The 24,804-nt window shown below is 41.0% G+C and overlaps 1 protein-coding gene across 1 annotated transcript in view; it reads left to right on the top strand.

Annotated features, from left to right (window-relative positions):
- Positions 1-24,804, top strand: part of LOC136885056 (neurobeachin-like protein 1) — a 398,107-nt gene that overhangs the window by 352,168 nt on the left and 21,135 nt on the right. The window contains exon 33 of the mRNA XM_067157452.2: positions 12,631-12,780. Coding sequence (XP_067013553.2) covers positions 12,631-12,780 — 150 coding nt within the window. The remainder of the gene's footprint in view (positions 1-12,630; positions 12,781-24,804) is intronic.

The raw sequence follows: 24,804 nt of genomic DNA, 5'->3' as shown, positions 1-24,804 counted from the left end.
TACTGGCTGACGTTGCGTTTCTGGAGGTGGCATTCCTCAACCTAGCAATTAAGTAAGCTCCGAACTGTAGTTATTCAAGACGGTACTGTGGGTGTCACGTCAAAAAGTGTACTTCTCATACAAATCCGGATTTGACTCATAAATGGCATAGAAATGTCACAGTACACCGGCGCACAGTAGAAGGTGTGGGAGCGAGTGATGGCGCAAGAAAATGACACGTTTCGCTGAGGAATTCAGCGACCTGGACTTGTCAGTTAAAAAAGATGAAGGCGAAGCTAATTCATCTCGGACCGTTTTGTGTGTGTGTTCGTGGCTGGAAAACGAAAGGCTGGCAGGCGGTTTAAGTAGTCCAGACTGCAGGAATTCCCTCCCGGCTATACACATCTCCATAATGGTTTCTTCTATGGAGGTCATCGAAAGGAGTCCGGTGTATGATAAATAGCTACACAGTTCCTCAGTAAAGGGACACTGTGTGGGAGGAAGAATAAAAGTCTCGCTAGAAACATAGTCACAGCTGTACAAGCACTATAGCAACCCATGTACTGAATATGTCAACAAGAAATTGTGTCCAGACTGAGTGGCTCAGACGGTTGAGGCGCTGGCCTTCTGAACTTGGCACGTTCGATTCTGGCTCAGTCCGGTGGTATTTGAAGGTGTTCATGTCGATAGATTTACTGACACTTAAAAGAACTTCTCCGGGACAACATTCCGGAACCTCGGCGTCTCCAAAACCCGTCAAAAGTAGTTACTGTTACATAAAAACAATATAATAATATTTAGGTGTTTTAAATGCTATTTTAATATTACCTCTTTTGAATAAATTGGTAATATGGTAAGTGCAGGTATTATTAAAAGTGAAAGATGCGTATCCATTTTTGGGGTTGTCTTCTTTAACTAGGTTAGATTGAGGTTTGTGTTTAACTTTATAATGATTTTGTTTGTGAATTCTCTATTATAACCGTTATTCTTCGCTATTGTGTGAATGATATTTATTTCTCTTTGAGGTTTTTAGCAGGCAGATCTCTTTCTACCTCTTTGAACCAAGCTGGCTGGGTCTTCTTATCTATAAAATCGGTAAGGATCTGGCTCGGTAATCGTGTGGGTTTCATTCTCAGCAAGTGGCCATAAAATGCAATTCTCCTTCTTCGCATGACACGAGAGTTCTTCTGGACGTGAGTATACAGCTCATAGTTATGTCGACGTCTATATTCATCTTTGTCTTTAATTGGGCCAAGAATTTTCTTTAAGAAGATTCTTCAATTTCCAATTTTTCTATCAGGCCTTTCCTGTTCATAGCAAGGTATTATTATTATTATTATTATTATTATTATTATTATTATTATTATTATTATTATTGCATAGTTCAGTTTTTCAGGCAGTAATAGGTTAGGATGCAAACTAATTCTGTTATTAGGAAGTGTCGTCTAGTCCGTTCTTCTGTTATGTAGCGAAAATAACATAAATTCTAGGAGTTGTGATGGGCCGTACCCCTAAAGTTTATGCAAGACTCATAGCATAATCGTTCTGCAGGATAGACTTTACTTGTTACCCGTTTCAGTAAGTTTGCTGCAGGCATGTCAAGGTCGCGAGCCGACTGACAGCTTTTACGGTTTTCGGAGACCCCGAGGTGCCGGAATTTAGTCCCACAGGAGTTCTTTTACGTACCATTAAATCTATCGATACGAGGCTGACGTAATTGAGCACCCTCAAATACCACCGGACTGAGCCAGGATTGAACCTGCCAAGTTGGGGCCAGAAGGCCAGCGCCTTAACCGTTTGAGCCACTCAGTCCGGCATACTGACAGCTTTGCGTGCACAAGGAACAGCTGGTACGAGCGCTAGCCCCGGACGTTCTGATCTAGCGGAAGCCTGGAGGGGTGTACATTACACGTTCATAACTGTGGTACTCCCCCAATACATATAGACATATTCTTTCATATAGGGACATTCATAATTAAATGTGTTTATCATGGCCCTTGCATAAAATGGCGAAGCACCATGTCTTATCATAGCCTAATTACCATGTACTAAGAAAATAAGTAGTTACTGTGAGGTTGCCATAAAGTATGATGTATAAAATAATAATGAAAATCCACAACCTGTTTCCAGTCATTTGACTAGGTTAGGCAGGGATTAAATGAAGCCCTTATCTAGCAGTGAGGATAGGAATTGTACCGGCTGCCGAAGCATGTCCCATTCCTCTGGGGCAATGATTAATGACTAACTGATGAAATGAAATGATATTCGGAGAAAAAATCCTGTTCCGCCTCCACTTTGTGCAGCACAAATCTCACATGGAATGGCCGGGATTTGAACCACAGAACACAGCGACGAGAGGCCAGCGCGTGCTGCCTGAACCACAGAGGCTTAAGTACAAAATAAAAACCTTCCTGTTTCTGATTTGTGGCATTACATCTCGACTCTCCTATGAACATTGTTATTATGAAGCAGAGTAATGCTGAATACTACGCCGCTTCTGTGAAAACGTCACGTTTCTATAAACTTAAACAAAGGAAAACAGGCTTCGATAAAAGTGGCATTTCCTCTAGGAACACTACTGATACAAAATTATATAAATACAAACACACACTAACAAATTACCGTGTGAATTCTTATGCCACAGCCTGTCTAACTCTATGTTTCGACTATTTTCGTGTAGCCCAAAGCAGGTAACGGGAGTCTGAGTCAGCATCGTGGGGAAGTACCAGCCGAGGATTCCGTTCGCTTGCACAGGTATAACTGCCTGAAAACCCAGCCTCTAGTACTAGGTTAGAATGCAAAATTACTGAAGGGAGTAACTGGTATAGCCTATTCTGCACAACGATTATGCTATGAGATTTGCATAAACATTAGGGGTACGCTCTATCAGAACACGTTTATATATAATATGTTACTTTTCGTAGGCAATTAACCTATCACTGTGTAAAAATCTAGGATCTAGATATCTATATATTCCCGAATGGTGATCACATACTAACGATCATTCAGTGCAATAAGCTTGCCTGGTAGTCATGATCGTGAAAGCGTTAAGTCTGTATTGTCTGACACTGTGGTTAGCTGTTTGAAGTCCTGTTGGTGGAGAAAACAAATCACCATCAGATTGTTGGTCCGTAGCGTAGGAAAGGTGACGGTATACAATTTCTAATGCCGGGCTCAGCGGCTCAGACGGTTACAGCGCTGGTCTTCTGAGCCTGACTTGGCAGGTTCGATCCTGGCTCAGTCCGGAGATATTTGATACATGAAGGTATCCAAATAAATCAGCCTCGTGTCGGCACTTAAATGAACTCCCGCGGGACAAACGTCCGACACCTCGGCGTCTCCGAAAATCATAAAATTAGTAACATTGATTATTATTATTATTATTATTATTATTATTATTATTATTATTTCTAATCACTAGATTGCGTACGAGAAGCCTGAAACCTCTCTGCAGTGTTCATATTGAGTGAGGGCATATAACGCAGTTGATGGCTATACATCCGTCGGATGAACACGGCAAGCCTTCAGCTGACCCCTTGGTCGTATTTGACAGGAGTAGGCTATGTACCGTTTCACCCTTTCCCTACTTCATCGTCATTCAGACGTGCTGGTCGCCCAGCGACGTCAGATGGAAAGACCTGTACCAGGCGAGCCAAAAATGTCCCTCCCGGCACTAAAAGCCATACACCTCTGGTGTAGTGGCTAGTGTGATTAGCTGCCACCCTCGGAGGCCCGGGTTCGATTCCCGGCTCTGCCACGAAATTTGAAAAGTGGTACGAGTGCTGGAACGGGGTCCACTCAGCCGCGGGAGGTCAGCTGAGTAGAGGTGGGTTTGATTCCTACCTCAGCCATCCTAGGAGTGGTTTTCAGTGGTTTACCCCTTCTCCTCAGGCAAATGCCGGGATGGTACCTAACTTAAGGCCATGGTCGCTTCCTTCCCTCTTCCCTGCCTATCCCTTCAAATCTTCCCATCCCCCCAACAAGGCACTGTTCAGCATAGCAGGTGAGGCCGCCTGGGCGAGGTACTTGTCATTCTCCCCAGTTGTATCCCCCGACCCAATGTCTCAGGCTCCAGGACGCTGCCCTTGAGGTGGTAGAGTTGGGATTCCTCGTTGAGTTCGAGGGAAAAACCGACCCTGGAGGGTAAGCAGGTTAAGAAGAAGACGATAATCGCAACATACTTGAAAATGTTGATGACTTGAATTAAAACTTGTCAGCCTAATGGTGCCTTTCCTTTACTCAGAGGTCTCGAGTTCGATTTCCGGCTCCTCCAAAGACTTATATGATGAACTAAGTGTTGAAGAAAGTTCCGCTCAGCCTTGAACGATCGACTGAGGAGCTATTGATACGAAGGCCAACGTACCCCAATGATAAGCAGTATGGCACTCCAATATCTCCAGGCCGTCTGGTTGGGATGTAATCGCCTTACCACTCCAAGGGCCTTACTGGAACGCGTGTGCCCCTATGGGTACGGAATGTGGAGAACATTCAACTTACCTCTGGCCTGTCGTAAGCGGGAATGGTAAATTGAGCAAATACGCACGCGATCAGATAGGTTGTCGGAATCAACGTGAACCACGTACATGAGCGGTGGAGGGTTGGTCATGCTGATACTTCAAAACATATTTCGATATCTCGCGTCGATTTGGCTTTATCAGCTTCTGATGTTAGCCTGACAGAGCGCTTCGCGGGCGAATTCAAGTGGGCTTTGCAAGGCGATGGTGCTAAATCTGCACCTGGCTCGAGACCGGCTTCCGGGAGTCATGCCGAGAAATCAGCATCAAACACAAACACACCGCGGGTATCACCGCAGTGCATTTAATATGGCGGGATCCTCTCACCTCTGAGGTCTCTGTTTAAATCCCTTCTCGGGCGAAATTGTTCTCTTCAGTTGGTGCCATTAAGCCACGTGGAAATTTAACATCACCTCGCAAAGCCCATTTGAATTCATGCCCGAAGTTATCTGATTTGCTAACCTAAACAGCTGGTAAAATGACAGCGACGCGATATAAAGGAATTTGTTTTCAAATGATATTGAGAAAAACTGAGATATGTATAGTTCGCAACCAAAAAAAATCGATACATAAGTTACTGTAGTCAATTGAGCACATGAAATAGAAGTAAACATTTTTCCCATCCTCTTTCACAGCCTGCACGGTTGCTAGGTAACGTTCTCTGACCATCCATACCTTACGGTTGCTGTGGTTACACTCCGTCACACAATTTGTTGCGTCAGGTTACACAAATTTTCGGGCGAACCCCAAGCATAAGACATACTGTATTCATGTCAAAAATATCTTAAAGTAGAGCCCGGAATTGTATGCATTAATAGGTTAGAATGCAAACTTACTGAAGTGAGGATCAAGTATAGTCTACCTTCACAACGATTATGCTATGGGGTTTGCATAAACATTAGGGGTACGGCCCATCAGAACCCCTATAATTTATGCTACTCTTTCTACATTATGGAAGAGCAATTGGCCGACATTTCTTACTAACCAAATTAGTTTGCAATCTAATCTGTTGATGCATGAAAATCCGGGCTTTACTTATAAGCATATTTCTGAGAAAACGTTTTGGCAGGGTCTTCCCTTGAATAATTTTTGCGGGGCAGTATTACTTAGGTGAAGGGACTTCAGACAACTCTACACTCGTAAACTGATGGAACCCGGCTCAGCGAGTGTGCTCTGTGCAGGCGTGCTTTAGAATAATTATGGTGAGCACACGCCATCTAGGTTAGTATGTCCTCATCTCTGATCTTAAAAAGAAAATCAGTTTCCTTTTCCTGGAAATTGTCGAAGGGGATGAGTTATATGCTGCCAAATTTCGAACTTCCGTACCTCTTGTACTCTGTTATTATTTGAATACTTGAACCGGTCCTGTCGTTACCTCTACATTTCCCTTGCTAATATATATCATCGAGAAGTCGTTTAAACCGGGGACAGAGGCTTTAATCATCAGTGACCATATTATTACATTAGGTATGACGCCGGTTCGTAGCCATTGGAATGTCCTTATCCGGTACACTTCTTGAAATCTCCCATCTCCAAGCACCCTAAGCCACATTCCTACAGTTCAAATTGATCACTGAATTGTTTTTCGTCTTATTTACATCCTCTTTTCATTATTCTTCATTGCTTCTTCTCCTACTTTCTCTTCTTCGTAGTTTTTAAACGTTGTGTAAACCAGAGAACACAAAACAAAACAAAATAAAAATAGGATTTAAAATCTCATATGAAAAAAAAAAATATATCAAAACTGCTCTACCTGACCATACCATTGATATGAATAAAATTGCAAGAGTAAAAGAATTTTACTGAAGTGAATAGGTAACTGAAAATAGGAATGAAAATAAATGAGTAGTTTTGAAAATTCAGAAAATACAAAGAATGAAAAAAAAAGGCTTGTCCTGGAACAGTAAAATTCGTCGTACTTAAGTGATCAATCTTGAAGCTCTTTATGCTTCAGAAACGCTCAGTTTCCATCATACAAATTAATAGGAAGAATTAGTGATTAAAGAAGGGAAAATGATGATTAAAATCTTAGGGCCAAGAATTACAAATGGTCCAATCACAGAACCCTGTAGTACTCTAGACGGTACTTTAGCTTGAATAGCTCGGAAAAATATTTTAAAATATCTAAACTTACTGATGCAATGAGGCTGCGACGAATTCAATTTATAAGTCATTTGTAAAGAATGAATAACACCAGACTTATTTATCGAATACACAAATTTCTGCAAATCAAACGTACGAGATCAAAATGGTACAAGCATGTAGAGCAAAGCCTCACTGAATTAGGATCACCAAATCTGCAGGATAGAAATGTAATCAGGAAATCGTTCACACAAGGGAATTTGAGGAAGATGAAAAGGAACCAACACGACATACTTGGTCGGAGGAAGAGAAATTACAACAATCGATGGAAATTAACTACTGTTGGGCAAGGAGGAAGTTCAACAGGTGTTGATTCCGCGTGGTCCTAAATTACCCATTCGTGCAGAATAAGTGGTGTCTCCAATCATGCTATGAGCCACCTAAAGTCACCATCATCGCCACTTTCCGTTCCTTGCCGTCTTTCATTTTTTGGGTGCTACTTTCTCACCCGGTTGACAAAGAACTATTCGAGATCCCCGTGTCAAGTGGCCCTCCTGTGTGATTGCGTGACCTCATTGAGTACGCATGGGTGATCACGGGCGGATAGCAACGCTCTCTCTAGCACCAGACCGTCTTTCGCCAAAAACCTCATCCGGCCTTTTTATATTCTGCTCCTCAGAGACTTGAATTTACCACACCATACACGTATTGCAACAGATCATGGGATGAAGACATTTATTCGTAATTCTGAGGTAATGACGGACAGGATTCGCGCTGTCTAAGAGACACTTGCGTAAGCATCTACCTGTTAATTTACGGAATTTCGTGGCAACATCACAACTCACTCCACCCTCCCCTCCCCTCAATGAGTTGTGCTGTAGATATCTCTTGGTAAGAAAAGGTACTCAGTTAGGATATTCCAGGTTTCATTTTTGCGGATGACATACTTCTGCTCAGATTGACTCCCCCTAGCATGTAGGGAAGTATAAATGCAGTGGCATAAAGAGTGGAATTTAAAAATGAATGTACAGAAAACCAAAATAAGGGTATGTGAAAAAGGATATAAATTGTCAAAGAATGAAAAATGGTGGGTGGGTGTGACGAGATTAGAAGTTGTCAGTAAAGTAGATTAATTGTGTATGATATTAAGTGGAAATGGAAAATGGGCAGAACATTTTGGATTAAAAGATACCAAACACTGATTATATCGACCGTACAAAAGTCTTTTTAATCAATTATTTAAATCGAGGATGTTGTACAGGATGTTGTTAAATCGGCCGGCTGCCGAGGCCTGTCGCACTCCTCGGGGCAATGAGTAATGACTGACAGATGAAATTAAATGATAGTGGAGAGTGTTGCTGGAATGAAAGATGACAGGGAAAACCGGAGTACCCGGAGAAAAACCTGTCCCGCCTCCGCTTTGTCCAGCACAAATCTGAAGGGAAAATTTATACATTTGATGCAATCACGAGTACAGTAGAAAATAATTATGAGATTACCCAGTTATACAGCTAACTGTGGAGTGAGAGTGATGTGCGATGATGTGAGTCTGCAGGCAGATATTCTTAAAACGTTAATCAAGTATTGGTTGAGACTGAAGTAGGCCGATGTCCTCGATGTTAGGCCCCTTTAAACAACAAGCACAAACAAGAGACTGAAGTTGGGATCAGGTGGCGAAATGTCACAGATAGCCTACCAACACGAATGAAATATCAGAACCAAGAATACTGGGTGGATAGGGTATGGAACATTTTGGAAATTGTAGGAATGGGATACTGCTGGGAAAGCATAGAGCAGCTAAGAATATGAAAAAAAAAAAAATTGCATATTGAAAAGCAACAAATTGCTTCACACTGTAAAACTAAGAGGTCACTAGAGAAATTCCGCAATGTAATTGGAAGAATGAGGATAAATATAGATATTATAACAAATAGGGAAATGAGGGTTATAGCATGGTGGTTAATTGGGTTTCTCAAAAATACGGCATACAGACAAAATAAATGTTTACTATGTTCTGAAGAAATGGGATGGGCACACCTTATAAAAGATTTAAAGACAAGGGAAGTAAGATAAGTTGATAGATAAGGAGGATATGAGAAAAGTTGATAAAGAAAATCAGTTGTATACGATTGTAAAGTAAACAAACAGAGAGTGGATGCACCCGGGAAGAATTGCAAAATTATTCATCATTATTAGGGGGATGTGGGGTAGTTGAAGTTAAGAGCCGTTATGTACGTAGATTATACAGAATGTTTCTGAATTCCTATTACAGACTTTGAGGGCTTGCAGTGGGGACCAAGATGGTTAAGTTTATCATAGGAATTTGTGTCCGAAAACGTACCGTCTTCCCGCTACCCGAAAAAAAACCCACCACAGCACACTTTCACAGCTCCCGCATTTTCGGCGCTCTGTTCGACTTCTGCTACTTGTCGTCAAGGTCCAACTACAGGCGGGGCTCGATGTGACGACCACCGACGTCAAAACAGACACGGACGGTACCTACACACGATTACCAATCCCTGGTCCTCCAACATCCGCCGCAGCTGTAACCCACGCCAGTAGGTCTTCCTGAGATTCGACAGCGGTCCCGTAAATAAAGTTTTCATACGACTCCACAGGTAGTAGTCTAGCGGTGTCATGTCAGGTGAACGTGCAGGCCAAGCAATCGGGCCACCACGGCCTATCCACTATTGCCCAAATCTTTGGTGCAGATGAACTACTGTACGTACAGCTTACTGCTGTGTACGTAGCAAAGAGTTATGACTGTACTGTAGTATGAACGAAAACCACCAGTACAACAGCAGGTACAACACGCCTCCGTGCGGATGACACACTCAACTGAAATGGTATGGAATGTCAACAAACCTGTAGGGTTATGGGGCATCGCGTGATCGTTCAATGACGTACGTACTCTAGTCAGTGGCGCCGAAAATGCAGGAGGTTTGATCGTGTGCTGTAGTGGTTTTTTACGGGTAGTGGAAGACGGTACGTTTCCGGACACAAGTTCCTATGCTAAACTTAACCGTCTTGGTCTCACCTGCAAGCCCTCGAAGTCTGTAATGGGAATACAGAAACACCCTGTAGTTATATCATATAATTAATTTATTGTCGTAGTTCCATTAGTCTGCATGTGTTTTGTTTTTCTTTCAGTAGTCGATGCTAATATTCATTTCAGGTGTCGGACATGATATGGAGGGACGGAGGATGACTATTGTGGTGATCCCTTTGGGGCGGTGATATCTCATGAACTTCGATAGCGTGTCCAAGAAGTTCCATTTCTTACAATAATGTTTCTAACTTTCTCTGTTCATTTTATAACTTACAAATGTTGAATTTTGATTCATGATATTTTCCGGAGCCTTGTTCTTTTTACTGTACGTATTTCAATTATGCTATAGAATGTTCAGTTTTGTACACTGCATGTATCAAAAACTAAGATTACAGTAAACAGTACCCTCTCCCGGATCTAGAGTTTCCGAGATTATGAGAGACGGGTATTATTATTATTATTATTATTATTATTATTATTATTATTATTATTATTATTATTATTATTATTATTATTATTATTATTATTAAATTTGGTGAAGTCCGCCTGGTGGCCATGATCGTTAAGGCGTTGAAGTCTGAACGGTCTGACACCGGGGTCAGCCGGTTCGAGTCCCGTTGGTCGAAAAAATTTTCATCATCAGAATGTTGGCTGGTAGGGTATGGTAGGGGAGGTTGTGGTATACAATTTCTAATCACTAGATTGCGTGCCAAAAGCTTGGATTAAATTCCAAACCTCTCCGCAGTGTTCATATGACGCTGTCGGATGGCGACGTTAAGCCTTGAGCAGACACCTTGGTGCTGTTCGACAAGAGTAGGCTATGTGCTGGTACCGGGTTTCACTCTCTCCCTATCATATATCACGCCATTCATTTCATCTCATTAACTCCTCTGATGAGGTTGACGTCAGGAAGGGCATCCGGTCATGAAAACCCGCCACGACAGATTCATCTCACCTTATACCCGACCCCGCAGAGAAACGGGACAAGGGTTGGACAAACAAACAAGCAGAGATCTAGATTTGGTGACCGTGGGCCGCTTAGCGGAGTCTGATATTCCACTTACATTTTCCGTGGCTCCCCACGTTCATCTCTTCAGCCGTGTTGATTAGCTCAGACGGTAGGTCACTGGCCTTTTGAGATAATGTTAGTGGGTTCGAACCCGTTCGAGTAATGAGAAAATATGCTCTAAAGTGCGTCTCTACCTCCAGACAGTACGCGTTAAATGGGGCGCATTTTACATACAAAGTTGTGCTTGGCTAGGCGTATGTGACAAAACTCTTATGGGCCTACATGTGTGTTTTAGGGTAAAATCTCGAAATTGTCGATATATATGCATATAATTGTAACTCTTGCCCTGCATATCAAACGACGGTACAATTATTTAGGCATGATACTGTAAAGTTCAGAGTGCTCAGCATAAAAAGTTCTACAAAAAGAAATCCGTGACAGCATATATCTATCTTTAAAACATAAACCACTATAACTGTTTTATGTTGTAGTTCGTAGTTAAAAAACCGTCAAAATTTTAAACAACCTTTAAACTTGTCAGTCGATAGTGATCTGCATTAAGGCAGTCGCCCAGGTGGCAGATTCCCCATCTGTTGTTTTCCTAGCCTTTTCTTGAATGATTTCTCTTTCTATAGTTTCCTTTTCTCTTATTTTATTTCTTTCTCTTTTTTGACCTCTTGTATCTAAGTTGTTGACATTTTCTCCGAAAGGTACTTGAATATTTGTTTTGTCAATCTGTTACCATCCAGTTGAGCAGTAATCAGATACTAGACAAGTTAAACCTTCACCCGTTATCTAGTCGCAGGAATGTAGCCGACCTTAGATTCCTATATAACGCTGTTAACGGTTTATTTCGTTATCCTGAACCTGCATCATCCTTTTCCTTACATGTTCCAACTCGCAAAACCATGATTAATCCGCCCCTTCATATTCCGTATTCCCGCCTCTCTCTCGTTCAAAGGAGTTGATTTATCCACATCAACCCTCCTTAACTTTTTATCTTCTGACAGGAGCTTGGACGTCTTTTCTTCGTATGCCTCCTTTAATCGATTCCTCCTTAACTTAACCTAGTTCATTTTCTTCATATTCCTTTTTTCTCTTCTCATTGCTGTCCTCTCTTTCGTACATAATATAATATTTATTTATTTATTTATTTTTTACTGTACTATACCGTCACTTATGTGTTATGTCTGTATTTATCTTACTGTGCCTTCGTTTTACGTTCAATCTTCAATTTTTCTCGTTGTTTCTTTAGCCTTTATGTATTGTTGTTATTTGTTGTGTCTCTACAGCTATTTTGTTAGTTTTTAAATTTTTTCATCCATTTTTATCGTTAGATATTTTTTCGTCATTGTTCTTCCACTTATATTTTATGTTTGCCTTGTGCTATTCTATTGCAAATATGGTTTTCATTGCGGAACTCTATAATTCGGCTTCTCGCTGTTTTGGTTTCCCAAATAAATAAATAAATAAATACAGAAATAAAAAATAAATAAATAAATAAATAAATCCAAAAATTGCAATCTCCCTTTCCTTATTGTTTCTGTTATATTTTCTGTGTTCTGGTATATTTATCACTTCTTAATTTCCATTATTTTGGTTTTCATAGGTCCTAAGATTTTTTTTCCTCATTGTTATTCTTTCCTGTAGTTCCTTTTCATCTAAAACATAGTTCAAAACCAGACATTCACTTGTGTAGAGAAATTCTGATTTCACCACTGTATTGCAGTGCCTTATTATAAGATTTTTAGATAAGCATTTCTGTTATTATATGTTTTCTTCTTCAGGTATTTTTCTCTATTTTATGTATTCCTAAATTTGTTTTGGCATACCGAGGATCCTCAAAGTTATAAATTAACTCAATGTAAACTGAAAAGGAATGGATTCCAATTTAACGAAACAAAATAAAATGTTGTCAAGTTGAAAAAAAATGTTTGTTTTTGAACCTTTAAATGTCTGATCTTTGGTGAGTAAAGTTATTTTTCTTTTCTTTACAGGTTCGGCCGTTGTTCGATAAATATAACGCGACGCTGGCTGGTCAGCTTGGGGAGGCCATGAATACGTTCTGGGCCGAGTGTTACGAAAGTTGTAAACTCTCTGTACAGAGACGGAACGCGGAAGTGAACGAGAGTAAACTCCGGTTTAACGTGAGTATATAATTAATTATTAGAATTCTGTTTTAGAGTTAAAGGACGGATCTTGCTGAAGATTCTAATTCCCTTGTATCTTTGAGCCATGATGTGTTTATATAAACATATCAAGATGTACACTATAGATATGATGCTGTAAAGGCTTTTGGGCTTATGCCGTGTCAAGAAAATAAGGTGAAATTCTTAACGTTTCGCCGAAAACAGTGCTCTGCGTCTTCAGAAGAAATCTCGACTGACCACGAGAAAGGATTCTTGAACAATGACACTGAAATTTGGACGTTATGATAGAAGTGGAAATGGTATGTTCATTCGCCACCAGATGGCCCCTAGGACGTGGTACAAAGCTAGCGTTCGAAGCGGAAGCTGACCAAACCATCACAATCAGACTAAGCGGTTCGCCAGATGTTTCATTCCGCGCTTGTGTCTATATAATACACCTGTCTATGTCGTGTGTCACGCAAACACGTTATGCGAACCACTTAGTCTGACTATGATGGTTCGGTCAGCTTCCGCTTCGAACGCTAGCTTTGTACCACGTCCTGGGGGCCATCTGGTGGCGAATGAACATACCATTTCCACTTCTATCATAACGTCCAAATTTCAGTGTCATTGTTCAAGAAGCCTTTCTCGTGGTCAGTTGAGATTTCTTCTGAGGACGCAGAGCACAGTTTTCTGCGAAACTTTAAGAATTTCACCTTATTTTCTTGACACGGTATTAGCCCAAAAGCCTACACAGCATAATGTCTATTAGTACGGGCCGTGAAAGCATTAATAGCAAGATGTATACTGCCTGTGTTACCCGTCTGGTAACTTCAACCGCAAACGGATTCGTACAACACTGACGACCTGGCTAATCACAGCAACCTCGTGAGAACATGGCCACAGCTTCATGATTTTTTCTCATGATCCTCTAAATTTGGCGAGCCTTTGGTTTGTTTTGGTTAATCACCTGATGAGTTAATCGATGTGCTGCTGCTTATCACATACGGTAGTATTTATTTACTTCGACTTTCCCTAATTGGAGATTGCTTCTGAGAACAAAGTACATAAAAAGACAAGATTAATATTACAATTAAGTGTTACGTGGGTAGCACATTTGACATACTGTACGCTGTTGCATTAAAAAGTTTGGGAGATATGGTTCTTCAGCATTTGTATGGAATATTTCAAGGCGGTCACTGCAATTTCTTTCATTATTGCCTGATTGAGGTTAAATGATTTGCAGAACTGGTCGTAAAAAGAGGAATAGTTCCTCTAGCGCCAAACATTAATCTTATGATTTCGATATCATCCTGCTGGTATCCTTGTTCATAGACTAGGAGGGTTGGTTCATATCTTGTTTTCTTTTCCTCATGTACTTCATTAGGTTGTGTTTTGGATGTCTCGAATTTGATCGTCGGATCTATTATAAAGCCCTTTCCGTTGTCTTTGAGAGCTACCATGTCAATTCGACGGATGCTCCCTGTAAGAGATACCGTGAAGCTCCTCGAAGACTGTAAAGCCTGATTTCCTTAACGCTTGAACAAAGGCAGATCGTATTTTGTGGCGCTTAGTACTTCGTAAAGCTTCTTGCGAGCAGTAAGCGAGGACGTGAGCAGGTGTTTCTACCCCGTTGTGGCAGCGCCGACAATGGTTAGTGCCCATGGTCCTGCCTGGAATTGTTCGTACAGCAGGTACGTTGTCTGCCAATTTGCAAGGCAAGCACTCCTTTCGCTACAAGATGACCCTTGAAGGCGACTAACCAACTGATTGCCTGGAGGGTGTTGCTGAAAAAGGGTAACTCGGAGGTCGCACCACTTACCAAATTTAACTTCTGTCAACTTGGCTCTTATTTTCTTGGGGTGTAAACAAATCCTCTTTATTGAATACGTTGTCATCTGGTTATATAAGGTTATACCAAACATGTGATTTAAGTAAGTTACAGACTTTCCAACTCTGTACTACCCATAGCTGTCGCCATATTGGTGCACCTCAGGGATACTGCTTTCTAATACAAGAAATGCTCGAAATGTCCACCATGTGCTTGAAGACGTCGCCTCATTGATTGTCGGACACGTTCGAACACTCCAGACATTCAGTGGCAACCTTGTTTCACGCGCTGGTGAAATACAGGGATGTTTGCAAAGGCAGCTGAGTAGAAACTTAATAATAAATACGAAGTCTTCCCCCAATGTAGCTAATAACTAAAACAGGTTTAGCTCGTAAACGGTCGATCCTATGGAATATGTTCGTGGGGACTTTTCCTGTTGTTTTGGGGTGTATTTTTGTTTTATTTTATTTATTTATTTATTTATTTATTTATTTACTAGCTGCAGTACCCGTCGTAGACTGAACAATCGCATAGAATGTACCGAGTTATCTAACTCCCCAGCTCCTTTCCGCCAATATTCAGGCAGGCTGTTTTACTTGGGACGCAGCAGTAACCCAATCTATCGGAGATGAGTGGCAGCTAATGAGACAAATCACATCACAACGGTAGTCAATGTAATGTTATTGTTGATCAGTTTTATGCGCTTTAGATATTGTAGGCCATCTCATTTAGTTTTCTTCCGACTGTGTTATTAGGGCACCTCATGTAAAGGGAATCCTTCCTTCTTTCATACATACATTTTCAAGTCTTTCGACTTGGCATGCAACACCTCATACATTACGTCTTCTGAGGAAATCATGTAACTGGAACCTTTACGAAAGCCTTCGGCCAGATTGCTGGAGGCTGCTGTCAATCAGCGATCAGTATGTTGAGGATTGCCGTTTTGATGTATGACTGACTTTCTCCCTCTCTTCTCCTAGAGCGGCCATGCACGTGAAAGTGACAAGGTCTTAGTACTGTAATAATTAGTGCACACTCAGGAAGTAATTACCAGTAGGAGGACGTCTTACAGAGCATTGCCTCAAGCGCCTCGTGACCTCGTCTTCCACTAAGACGGCGTTTTACTGAAGCCAGACACTGTGCATATCCCCAGTCCGCAGAGAGTGCAGTGTTCTTTTTCAAACGTCCAGTTGAATCGGTCATCGGGTTTTTCCCGACAAGAATCAATACGGAAACATCCGCTGACTAGCACAGCATATTAAGCACTCTGGCATGTTCGGAAGCATGAAATCAAATCTAGGTTGGCCGTGCGCGTAGAGGCGCACGGCTGTGAGCTTGCATCCGGGAGATAGTAGGTTCGAATCCCACTATCGGCAGCCATGAAGATGGTTTTCCGTGGTTTCCCATTTCCACACCAGGCAAATGCTGGAGCTGTACCTTAATTAAGGCGACGACCGCTTCCTTCCAACTCCTAGGCCTTTCCCATCCTATCATCGCCATAAGACCTATCTGTATGGGTGCGACGTAAAGCCACTAGCAAGCAGTAATAATAATAATAATAATAATAATAATAATAATAATAATAATAATAATAATTTGTTTACGAGGTCTAGAATGTCTTATCATTTCCTCACAATTCACGAGCCTTACCATTCTTTAGGATACACTGATTTTTCTTTTCATTTATCGGATCTCTCTATCTCTCTATCGGTTTGGATAGTTTCACAGATAAACTGACTAGTCTACCTCTCATGTCAACGTTTGAAGTGAGAGTTGACTCGTTCTTGCTTTTACCAAAAGGAGGATTATTATGGCCTTCTGGCTCCAGGTACAAGTTACGGAGGTCAAGGATCTCTCCGACCAGAAAACGAGAAAGAATATAATATTCTCAGCAGAAGAACCAACACGAATCAACCAACGGATGAAGGAGTACTGGCAAAAGAGGAAGAGAGAAATAGCAAAAATGATGGAAGTTACGTAATTGCAACCCATAGGTGACTGAAACTATTATTATTATTATTAATAATAATAATAATAATAATAATAATTGTTACGGAGTTATCCGTGGAAGGCAGAGGTGAAAGAAGGTGCGGGCTGGAATGGGTCTAACTACAAGTTCGAAAGATGAATTAAAATTTCATCAAAGGTTATATTTTCAAAACATAACAATGGTAACATAGAATTTGAAAACTTAACAAGTCAACAACAAGAGAAAATCAGATACAAAGAAATTACACGTGTTAGGGGATTATTACAAGGTCTGGGATTCGAGCCCCACAATCACAATCCTTGAGCTATTAGTCCAACTTTACCAAGGTACAAAATTGAACAAAGAGGCAGAAAACCCCATCATGCCAAGGAGCACTTGCTCCTAATTACAATGTTAAGCCTCCTAGAGGCACACAGAGATCAAATTTAGGAAAGAGCAGACCCGGTCTCAAAGTTCAAGCCTATCAGGAGGCAATAAGCAGACTTTACACTAACTGCCCTCAAGACACCCATATAATAGTACAGGGGTACCTCGTACCCAATCTACTGGGCCTTCTCAGGAAGGAAAACAAAACGAGTTAAATAAATGGCCCAAAATACAAAATTGAATGCAGGCGATTTCTTGCACTCCTACACTAAAGTTTTTTTTTAAAAAACCTATGTGGCGCTAGGCCGATAATACAGGGGCTAATCCCAAGCTAGGGAGGTGACTTGTATGAGAAAACTTTAATATATTAAGGAAGAGAAGAAACGGTTATGAAAACGTAGTCACCTCAATTTCAAAATGAAGGGGAGCTCGAGAGGGAAAAGCACTCTCTATCCCAGCTTTACAGTTAGAGATTTGTAGTTTTTACATAGACTGAAGGGGAATTTACATTTTAAAAGTGGTAGGTTACATATTAAAGGTTTCGAACCTTCCCCGAGAGTTAAACTGCTGAGCTAGCAAGAAATAAAGACGTTAAAGGGCCATTACCTTGTTGAAGAGCAGCTGCTTGAAGAAAGAGGCGCTTCCCGCCCCCTGCTACATATCCACACCCTAAGTTAGATGTTACTGAAGTGGCACCGAGACAAGAAAATCAGCAGTTTTTATACTCTCTCGGAAAATTCGAGACCTTTCAGGAATGAGTAGACACCCCCCCCCCCAAATTTGATTGGATAGCTTAGAGCAACATATCCATATCGAAGAAGACATACATGATTGGCTGAGAATTAATAAAATAATTTCGGGATTAGCTAAGTTCAAATCTGGCGAAAGGAAGGATTAATATTGCCAACCCACAAACCACAGAACAAAATTTAGTAAAAACAAAACTCAGGAATACAAAATTTCTTCAGGAGACTACATTCCATTACACCAGAGTGTATTACCATAGTTTTTTTTTTGTAGAGACATCTGGTAGAGAACGTCCACACTTCTTGATCATTTACAAACAAAAACACATCAAAATTCACACAGAGCCATCTTCGGTGAAAGTGTTGAATTAATACAGTTTTTCAAGGTTCAGGCTTTCTCCTGTAGAGGAGTTTCAATTGGCGCAATATTTGAACAAGCGGCGTGGAGGTGTACCGCCCGGTACAATAATAATAATAATAATAATAATAATAATAATAATAATAATAATAATAATAATAATAATAACGGAAAATCTACGTCAACATAGCAATAAACAACTCCGCTAGAAATGAAAAGCGGCACAATTTCACAGGTGTCTTCCTTCAAATACCTCGGAGAAATCATACTACCATCGGGACTAGACAGTGGGGCCAACATAGAAAGGGCCACCAAACTCCGTAAGGCGAACAGACTAACGTGATATTTCTACAACAAAAGAGTCATATCGCGTAATCGCGTAATGCCGAATTACGACACTACAAGACATTTTTTTCCCCTCAAAAGCCATATCCCTTGGAGGTCACTCTAAAATTATAGAAATTGAAAAGCCAGAAAGGAAAATTCTCCGGAAAATTTATGGTCCCACGAGGGGGGCGGGGGGTAGAGAAAATGTGGATTAAGAGGGGAACGGCGGACCTCTACTCATTAATTGACAGGTTCATTGATGCCGTACGCTAGAGACGCCTGCAATTCTTTGTCCATATACAGAATGGACAGCGACAGACTCGTCAAAGGATTATTTAAAGTAATCATATCATAAAAGGTCAAAATAAACTGGCTATAAGAAACTAAGGCGGACCTCCAAGAGAATTGAATATATTGGGCGACATCGTAGAAGATCGTGGAGCATTTAGTACAATAATAGCCAAGCACAAATTCGTGGAGAAACTTAAAAGAAAAGTTGTAAGAGGTGTTCCACAAAATGCAAGATCCAACACAGTACATTCCTGAAGAGATTTTGGGAGGATAAGGAGGCGAAAACCACCAAGACAACGAACAAGTTCTTCAAACACGCTCTTCGAATGGACATAACGAAAATAATAATAATAATAATAATAATAATAATAATAATAATAATAATAATAATACCGGGCGAGTTGGTTGTGCGGTTAGGGGCGCGCGGCTGTGAGCTTGCATCCGGGAGGTAGTGGGTTCAAATCCCACTGTGGGCAGCCCTGAAGATGGTTTTGATTGTTTTCCGTGGTTTCCTCATTTTCACACCAAGCAAATGCTGGGGCTGTACCTTAAGGCCACGGCCGCTTCCTTCCAGCTTCTAGACCTTTCCTATCCCATCGTCGCCATAAGACCTATCTGTATGGGTACGACGTAAAGTCACTAGCAAGCAGTAATAATAATAATAATAATAATAAATAATCATAATTTGTTTACGAGGTCTAGAATGTCTTATCATTTCCTCACAATTCACGAGCCTTAACATTCTTTAACACTGATTTTTCTTTTCATTTATCGGATCTATCTCCCCTATGGATGGAGTGAAAGGATACATTATGTATACCCCATGCAAAATATTGACGTAAGGGTAATAGATTGATATGACAACAGTATTCCCTAACCCATTGGTAAATAATGCCAATATCGGGCTCGAATCATTATTTTATTTATTTATTTATTTATTTATTTATTTATTTATTTATTTATTTATTTATTTATTTATTTATTATCGTTTCAATCTCCTGTGGGTTGCGATTACACAACTTCCTTGACTGTTGATGTTCATTCTCTTTACGCCAATACTCCTTCATCCTCTGGCTCGCTTTTGCTCCTTCCTCATCCGAGAACACCCTTTTTGTTCTCTTTGGTTTCTCTGTGACCAGATCCGTCACCTCCGCAGTTTTCCTTCTGAACACTGTTCTGTTTGTAATGTCTCCCTTCTCAGTGCCACATTTTTTAAGTCCCTGATGAACTTCTTTCAGCCATGGTACTTGGGTCTTTCCTCCTTCCTGGAAGACGAGGATCTTATTTGCTAGGCGTTCCGGTCCCATTCTTCTCGTACCCATGGAAAGTCAGTCGCCTTTTCACATTTTTCATACAGCTCTTGATTTGATCTCAAACGGAAGGTAAACTCATTTCGTGTTGTTTTCTTGGGTCCCAGAATTTTCCTTTCCGGCTATTGTCTCTGCTGCATTAGTATTATTATTATTACGACTTGCGTGGTACGACTTTGGAGTGTTTACATCATTTAGTATTATTATTATTTACGTAGTTATGTCCGGACTTTATTTGGTACAAATCACGATCGTATTATTTGTGAGGTTATGTCGTGAAACATGTGCTGTATATATATTAATATAAGTTTAGTTAATGTAAGAACCCGTAATTAATAATATATAATTTATTATTACCTGTATATATGATGCATAATCCACTACAATATTGTGCAACACACCGTTATATCCAGAACAACGCTATGTGCGACGAGAACTATGTAGAACCTTCTTTACATTGTAACTATGCTATTGGGCACTCTAGAATTTACGAGAAGATATGCTGTGTCATATCCTTCTAGAAGCCTGGCCAGGCAACATGTATAAGGAGGCAGTCTTGATGTTCAACAGAAGTTGGAGTTGTTTTGATGAGATTTGTGTTGGTCAAGTATGTGAATTGGTTTTGTTGTGTTGGTAGTTGACATGCATTTGTTGCAGTCTCTTCTTAACCTTTGGTAGTAGTGTTTTGTTTCATGATGGCAGTTCATTAGTGCGTGTGTGTAGAGGATGCAAATAGAATTTGTGTAATAATTTGTAAATAGACTAGTATACGCAATTGACAACATTTTGTGTTCGTCTTTGTCGATACATCAAAGTATATCCTGATTCTATGCTTTTCCGAGTAGCACTTGGCCCCTTCAGGGTGGGCTAACGGGAAGAACTAAAAGATAAGGTAATAAGGGAGATATCATCAACGGTGGGTTTCGTAAGCCTTCAGTGACAGCGCCACGCCAGTGGTCGAACAACAATATGTAACTGAGAAGCACTGTGAATTTCGCACTAGTTCCAGCCAGGAACTCTACTGTACTTAAAATTCCCAAATCGTCCTCATTCTGTGTCGACTTTGTTCAGCTTTATGTACTTCACATTACCACCACGTGCTTTCGAGGGGAAATATCAGTTTAACATCCCGTATTAAACTTGTGAATATAACCGTGTAACATCGTATAAATTCCTGAAAGAAACGTGTAATCCATCCCAAATTCCTGTGCGAAGAACGGGTACTAATACTAATCCCTAAACTACATCCGTAACGAAACTGCAGTGTATCAGTTTTCATTAGACCGTATCGTTTATTGCTTTACATTTCGAGTTATGATTGTCCATTGTTATGACTGGTGATGGCTATTTACTGCCGTCATCCGTACGTCTTATCGGTGAGGAACACTTCTGCTTTCTATTACCGTCTCATTTGTAATGATAGATATCATCGTCTTCCCTTTGCCAGTAGCGGTTCTCAACATGGGGCTCCTAGCTGACTCTTGACATTTCTTCCTCTTTCATGGATCATGCTACTCTTTTCTTCTTCCTTATCCGACTTCCCTATCTCAACTGTTGTTTTTGTTTAACCCCGACGCCATTAGGTTTGACCCGTAGGAATCTCTCGTTTTCACGCCAATCGTGGCCATCCCATTTCTTTTAGCGAATTTAATTCTTCGAAGAGTTGGGAAGTTTTTCTATTTTGTTTTCTTTTTAGTGTTAAATTGAAATAATTATCTCGTTTGTAATTTTCTTAAAACGGCAATAATAATAATAATAATAATAATAATAATAATAATAATAATAATCATTGTTTCCTCTTCTACTCTACCGATGACATTCCTAGAACCTTAATGTTACGGACGGCATAGATTCAGTTTGCGGACAGCTGGGTACTTATACACTGTGAGCTTACATTTATTATTATTGTTATTATTATTATTATTATTATTATTATTATTATTATTATTATTATTATTAAATAATTATTAATAATTAATAATTATTGACCCCGACGACACTAGGTTTGACGCGTAGGAATATCTCATTTTCACGCCAATCGTGGCCATCCCATTTCTTTTAGCGAATTTAATTCTTCGAAGAGTTGGGACGTAATTCTTTCTTTCTTAATCTGTTTACCCTCCAGGGTCGGTTTTTCCCTCGGGCTCAGCGAGGGATCCCACCTCTACCGCCTCAAGGGCAGTGTCCTGGAGTTTCAGACTTTGGGTCGGGGGATACAACTGGGGAGAATGACCAGTACCTCGCCCAGGCGGCCTCACCTGCTGTGCTGAACAGGGGCCTTGTGGAGGAATGGGAAGATTGGATGGGATAGGCAAGGAAGAGGGAAGGAAGCGGCCGTGGCCTTAAGTGAGGTACCATCCCGGCATTTGCCTGGAGGAGAAGTGGGAAACTACGGAAAACCACTTCCAGGATGGCTGAGGTGGGAATCGAACCCACATCTACTCAGTTGACCTCCCGAGGCTGAGTGGACCCCGTTCCAGCCCTCGTACCACTTTTCAAATTTCGTGGCAGAGCCTGGAATCGAACCCGGGCCTCCGGCGGTGGCAGCTAATCACGCTAACCACTACACCACAGAGGCGGACTGGGACGTAATTAATAATAATAATAATAATAATAATAATAATAATAATAATAATAATAATAATAATAACTGGCATGTGCCCGCAGATTCGTCCGCGTTTATTAATTCATCCGTTAGATGTTTTTAACCATTAAGGCCACGGCCGCTTCCTTCCCATTCCTAGGCTTTTCCTATCCCATCGTCGCCATAAGACCTGTCTGTGTCGGTGCGACGTAAAGCAAATTGTAAGGAGTTATGTTACGGCAGGAGTTCTTTAACATACTCATAGCCAGATATACTAATATCTGTTATTTAAACACATGTTGCAGACACCTGGGGGGGGGGGGGGCGGAAACGCCACTGTCTTGGACACAGAAGGCTAGCGACCAAACGGCAGTCACTCAAGTCGGAATTTGCGTTTTGGACGACATGGTTTTGGTAATGCAGAACCAACGTTATAATACTCAGCAGAATATTTTTGACACTTTTGTCTCATGGCTGGGGGTCAACCGAAAATCTGTGTAACGTGGTGCGTCAAAATAATGTGTGACGGAAGTGAGTAAACATAGCAACCGTGCAGGCAGTGATGTAAGGTATGAATGGATGCCCAATATTACCTATACTAGACTTAACTAAAGTTGGCGTCTGACAGGTAATGTTGGAGGGAGGAGCATTGCACGTGCCATTTCACGATGTTGCCACATTCCAGCATTCTTTTCTACATGCTCGCTTCCAGCTCACTTGTTCCCTCCTTCATTTTCACCGCTATGATCTGCTGTAGGCTACCTGGCCAGGTGGTGTCGTCCCATTTGCGTTCACTCTTATACAAACAATCAGGTTCTTATCAGTGACAGTGACAGGTTTGGCAAGACGAGCTGCCCTGAAGTTTTATCTCCATGGCAACCGCAGGCGCCCCACCCTCGTTTCCATGGCAACCACACAGCCACTCCCTTTATCCCGCCTCGGCAGGCAGTAAACGGACCTCCCTCTAAGAAATGTCACACACCAACTCTTATTATTAGCAGTATAGCAACCGTGCAGCCTATGTCGTATGGCTGGTTGCCATCTGAAATCAGCAGCCGTTGATAGATGGCCCTGACCGGGAGAAATATTTATGTTCATTTGCTTTTCCCAAAGGGAAAATTAGTTCCTCTCTTTTAATTGTTCATAAGGAATCCACACAGTATTATGAGCTTGATTGTGTTGTTCTGCCTTATTAGTATAAAAAGAAAGTGATATTTCTGCCTTCAGTTTCAATTATTTCACCTTGTGTCATTAAACTTATTAATGAGTGAAATGCGTGTGATCCGGTCAGGAAACCATTAACGGCTACCACGGGATATTATTATTATTTTCCCAGCATTGTTCTTACGAGCACATGTTTGCTTTTCTAGAAATACATGCTGGGTGAAACCTGAACATTTCCTTTCAACGTTGTCAACAATCGCTTATCAGTGAACATTGATAAATCGGGTCAAACTGACCCCGTGATTTTCAAACATGCATTTCTCGAGATCAGATGATGCATCTCCGCGACCACGTACAATATCGTAATTTTTTCCTTGGTTGATGACGCGTTATATCTGCCATGAGATGCAGAAATTTCAATGGGTTAAAAAAAAACGAATAATGGATTGATCTTTAACCCTACTTTCTTGTTGTTTTGTTCGTAAAACACTCAACAAATTTTGTATGTATGCATAATATATCTCATGTAAATGGCATGCCTCATGGCTAAATGGTTAGCGTGCTGGCCTTTGGTCACGGGGCTTCCGGGTTCGATTCCCGGCAGGGTCTGGAATTTTACCATCATTGGTTACTTTCGCTGGCACAGGGACTGGGCGTATGTGTTGTCATAATCATTTCATCCTCATCAGCGCGCGCAGGGAGTCAAATCAAAAGACCTGCACCTGTCGAGTCGAACATGTGCTCGGATACTCCCGGCACCAAAAGTCATACACCATTTCATTAAATGGAATAAGTATCCATTTATTACTTGACTACACACCAAGAAAGTAATAGACATTAGATAGAACTACGCAGACTCATTGATTGAATGAGACTGCCAGACTGACGAATGCGCGAGGCAAGTGGGTGAATTGTACCTCATAGTCCGTGACATTGGCAAAAATATACACGTGCTTTTCTTCATCACGGCTAATGCTAGAAGTGCGATTACTATGTGATGGTACAGATCTGCGCGAAGCCTCGGGTTTGGAGGGGGAGATGAGGGTAAGGAAAGTAGTGGAGGGGTAAACTACTG

This window comes from Anabrus simplex, chromosome 13 (assembly GCF_040414725.1).
Source record: "Anabrus simplex isolate iqAnaSimp1 chromosome 13, ASM4041472v1, whole genome shotgun sequence".
Taxonomy (NCBI): domain Eukaryota; kingdom Metazoa; phylum Arthropoda; class Insecta; order Orthoptera; family Tettigoniidae; genus Anabrus; species Anabrus simplex.
Note: the sequence above shows the minus strand (reverse complement) of the source record. Positions and strands in the feature narration are given on the sequence as shown.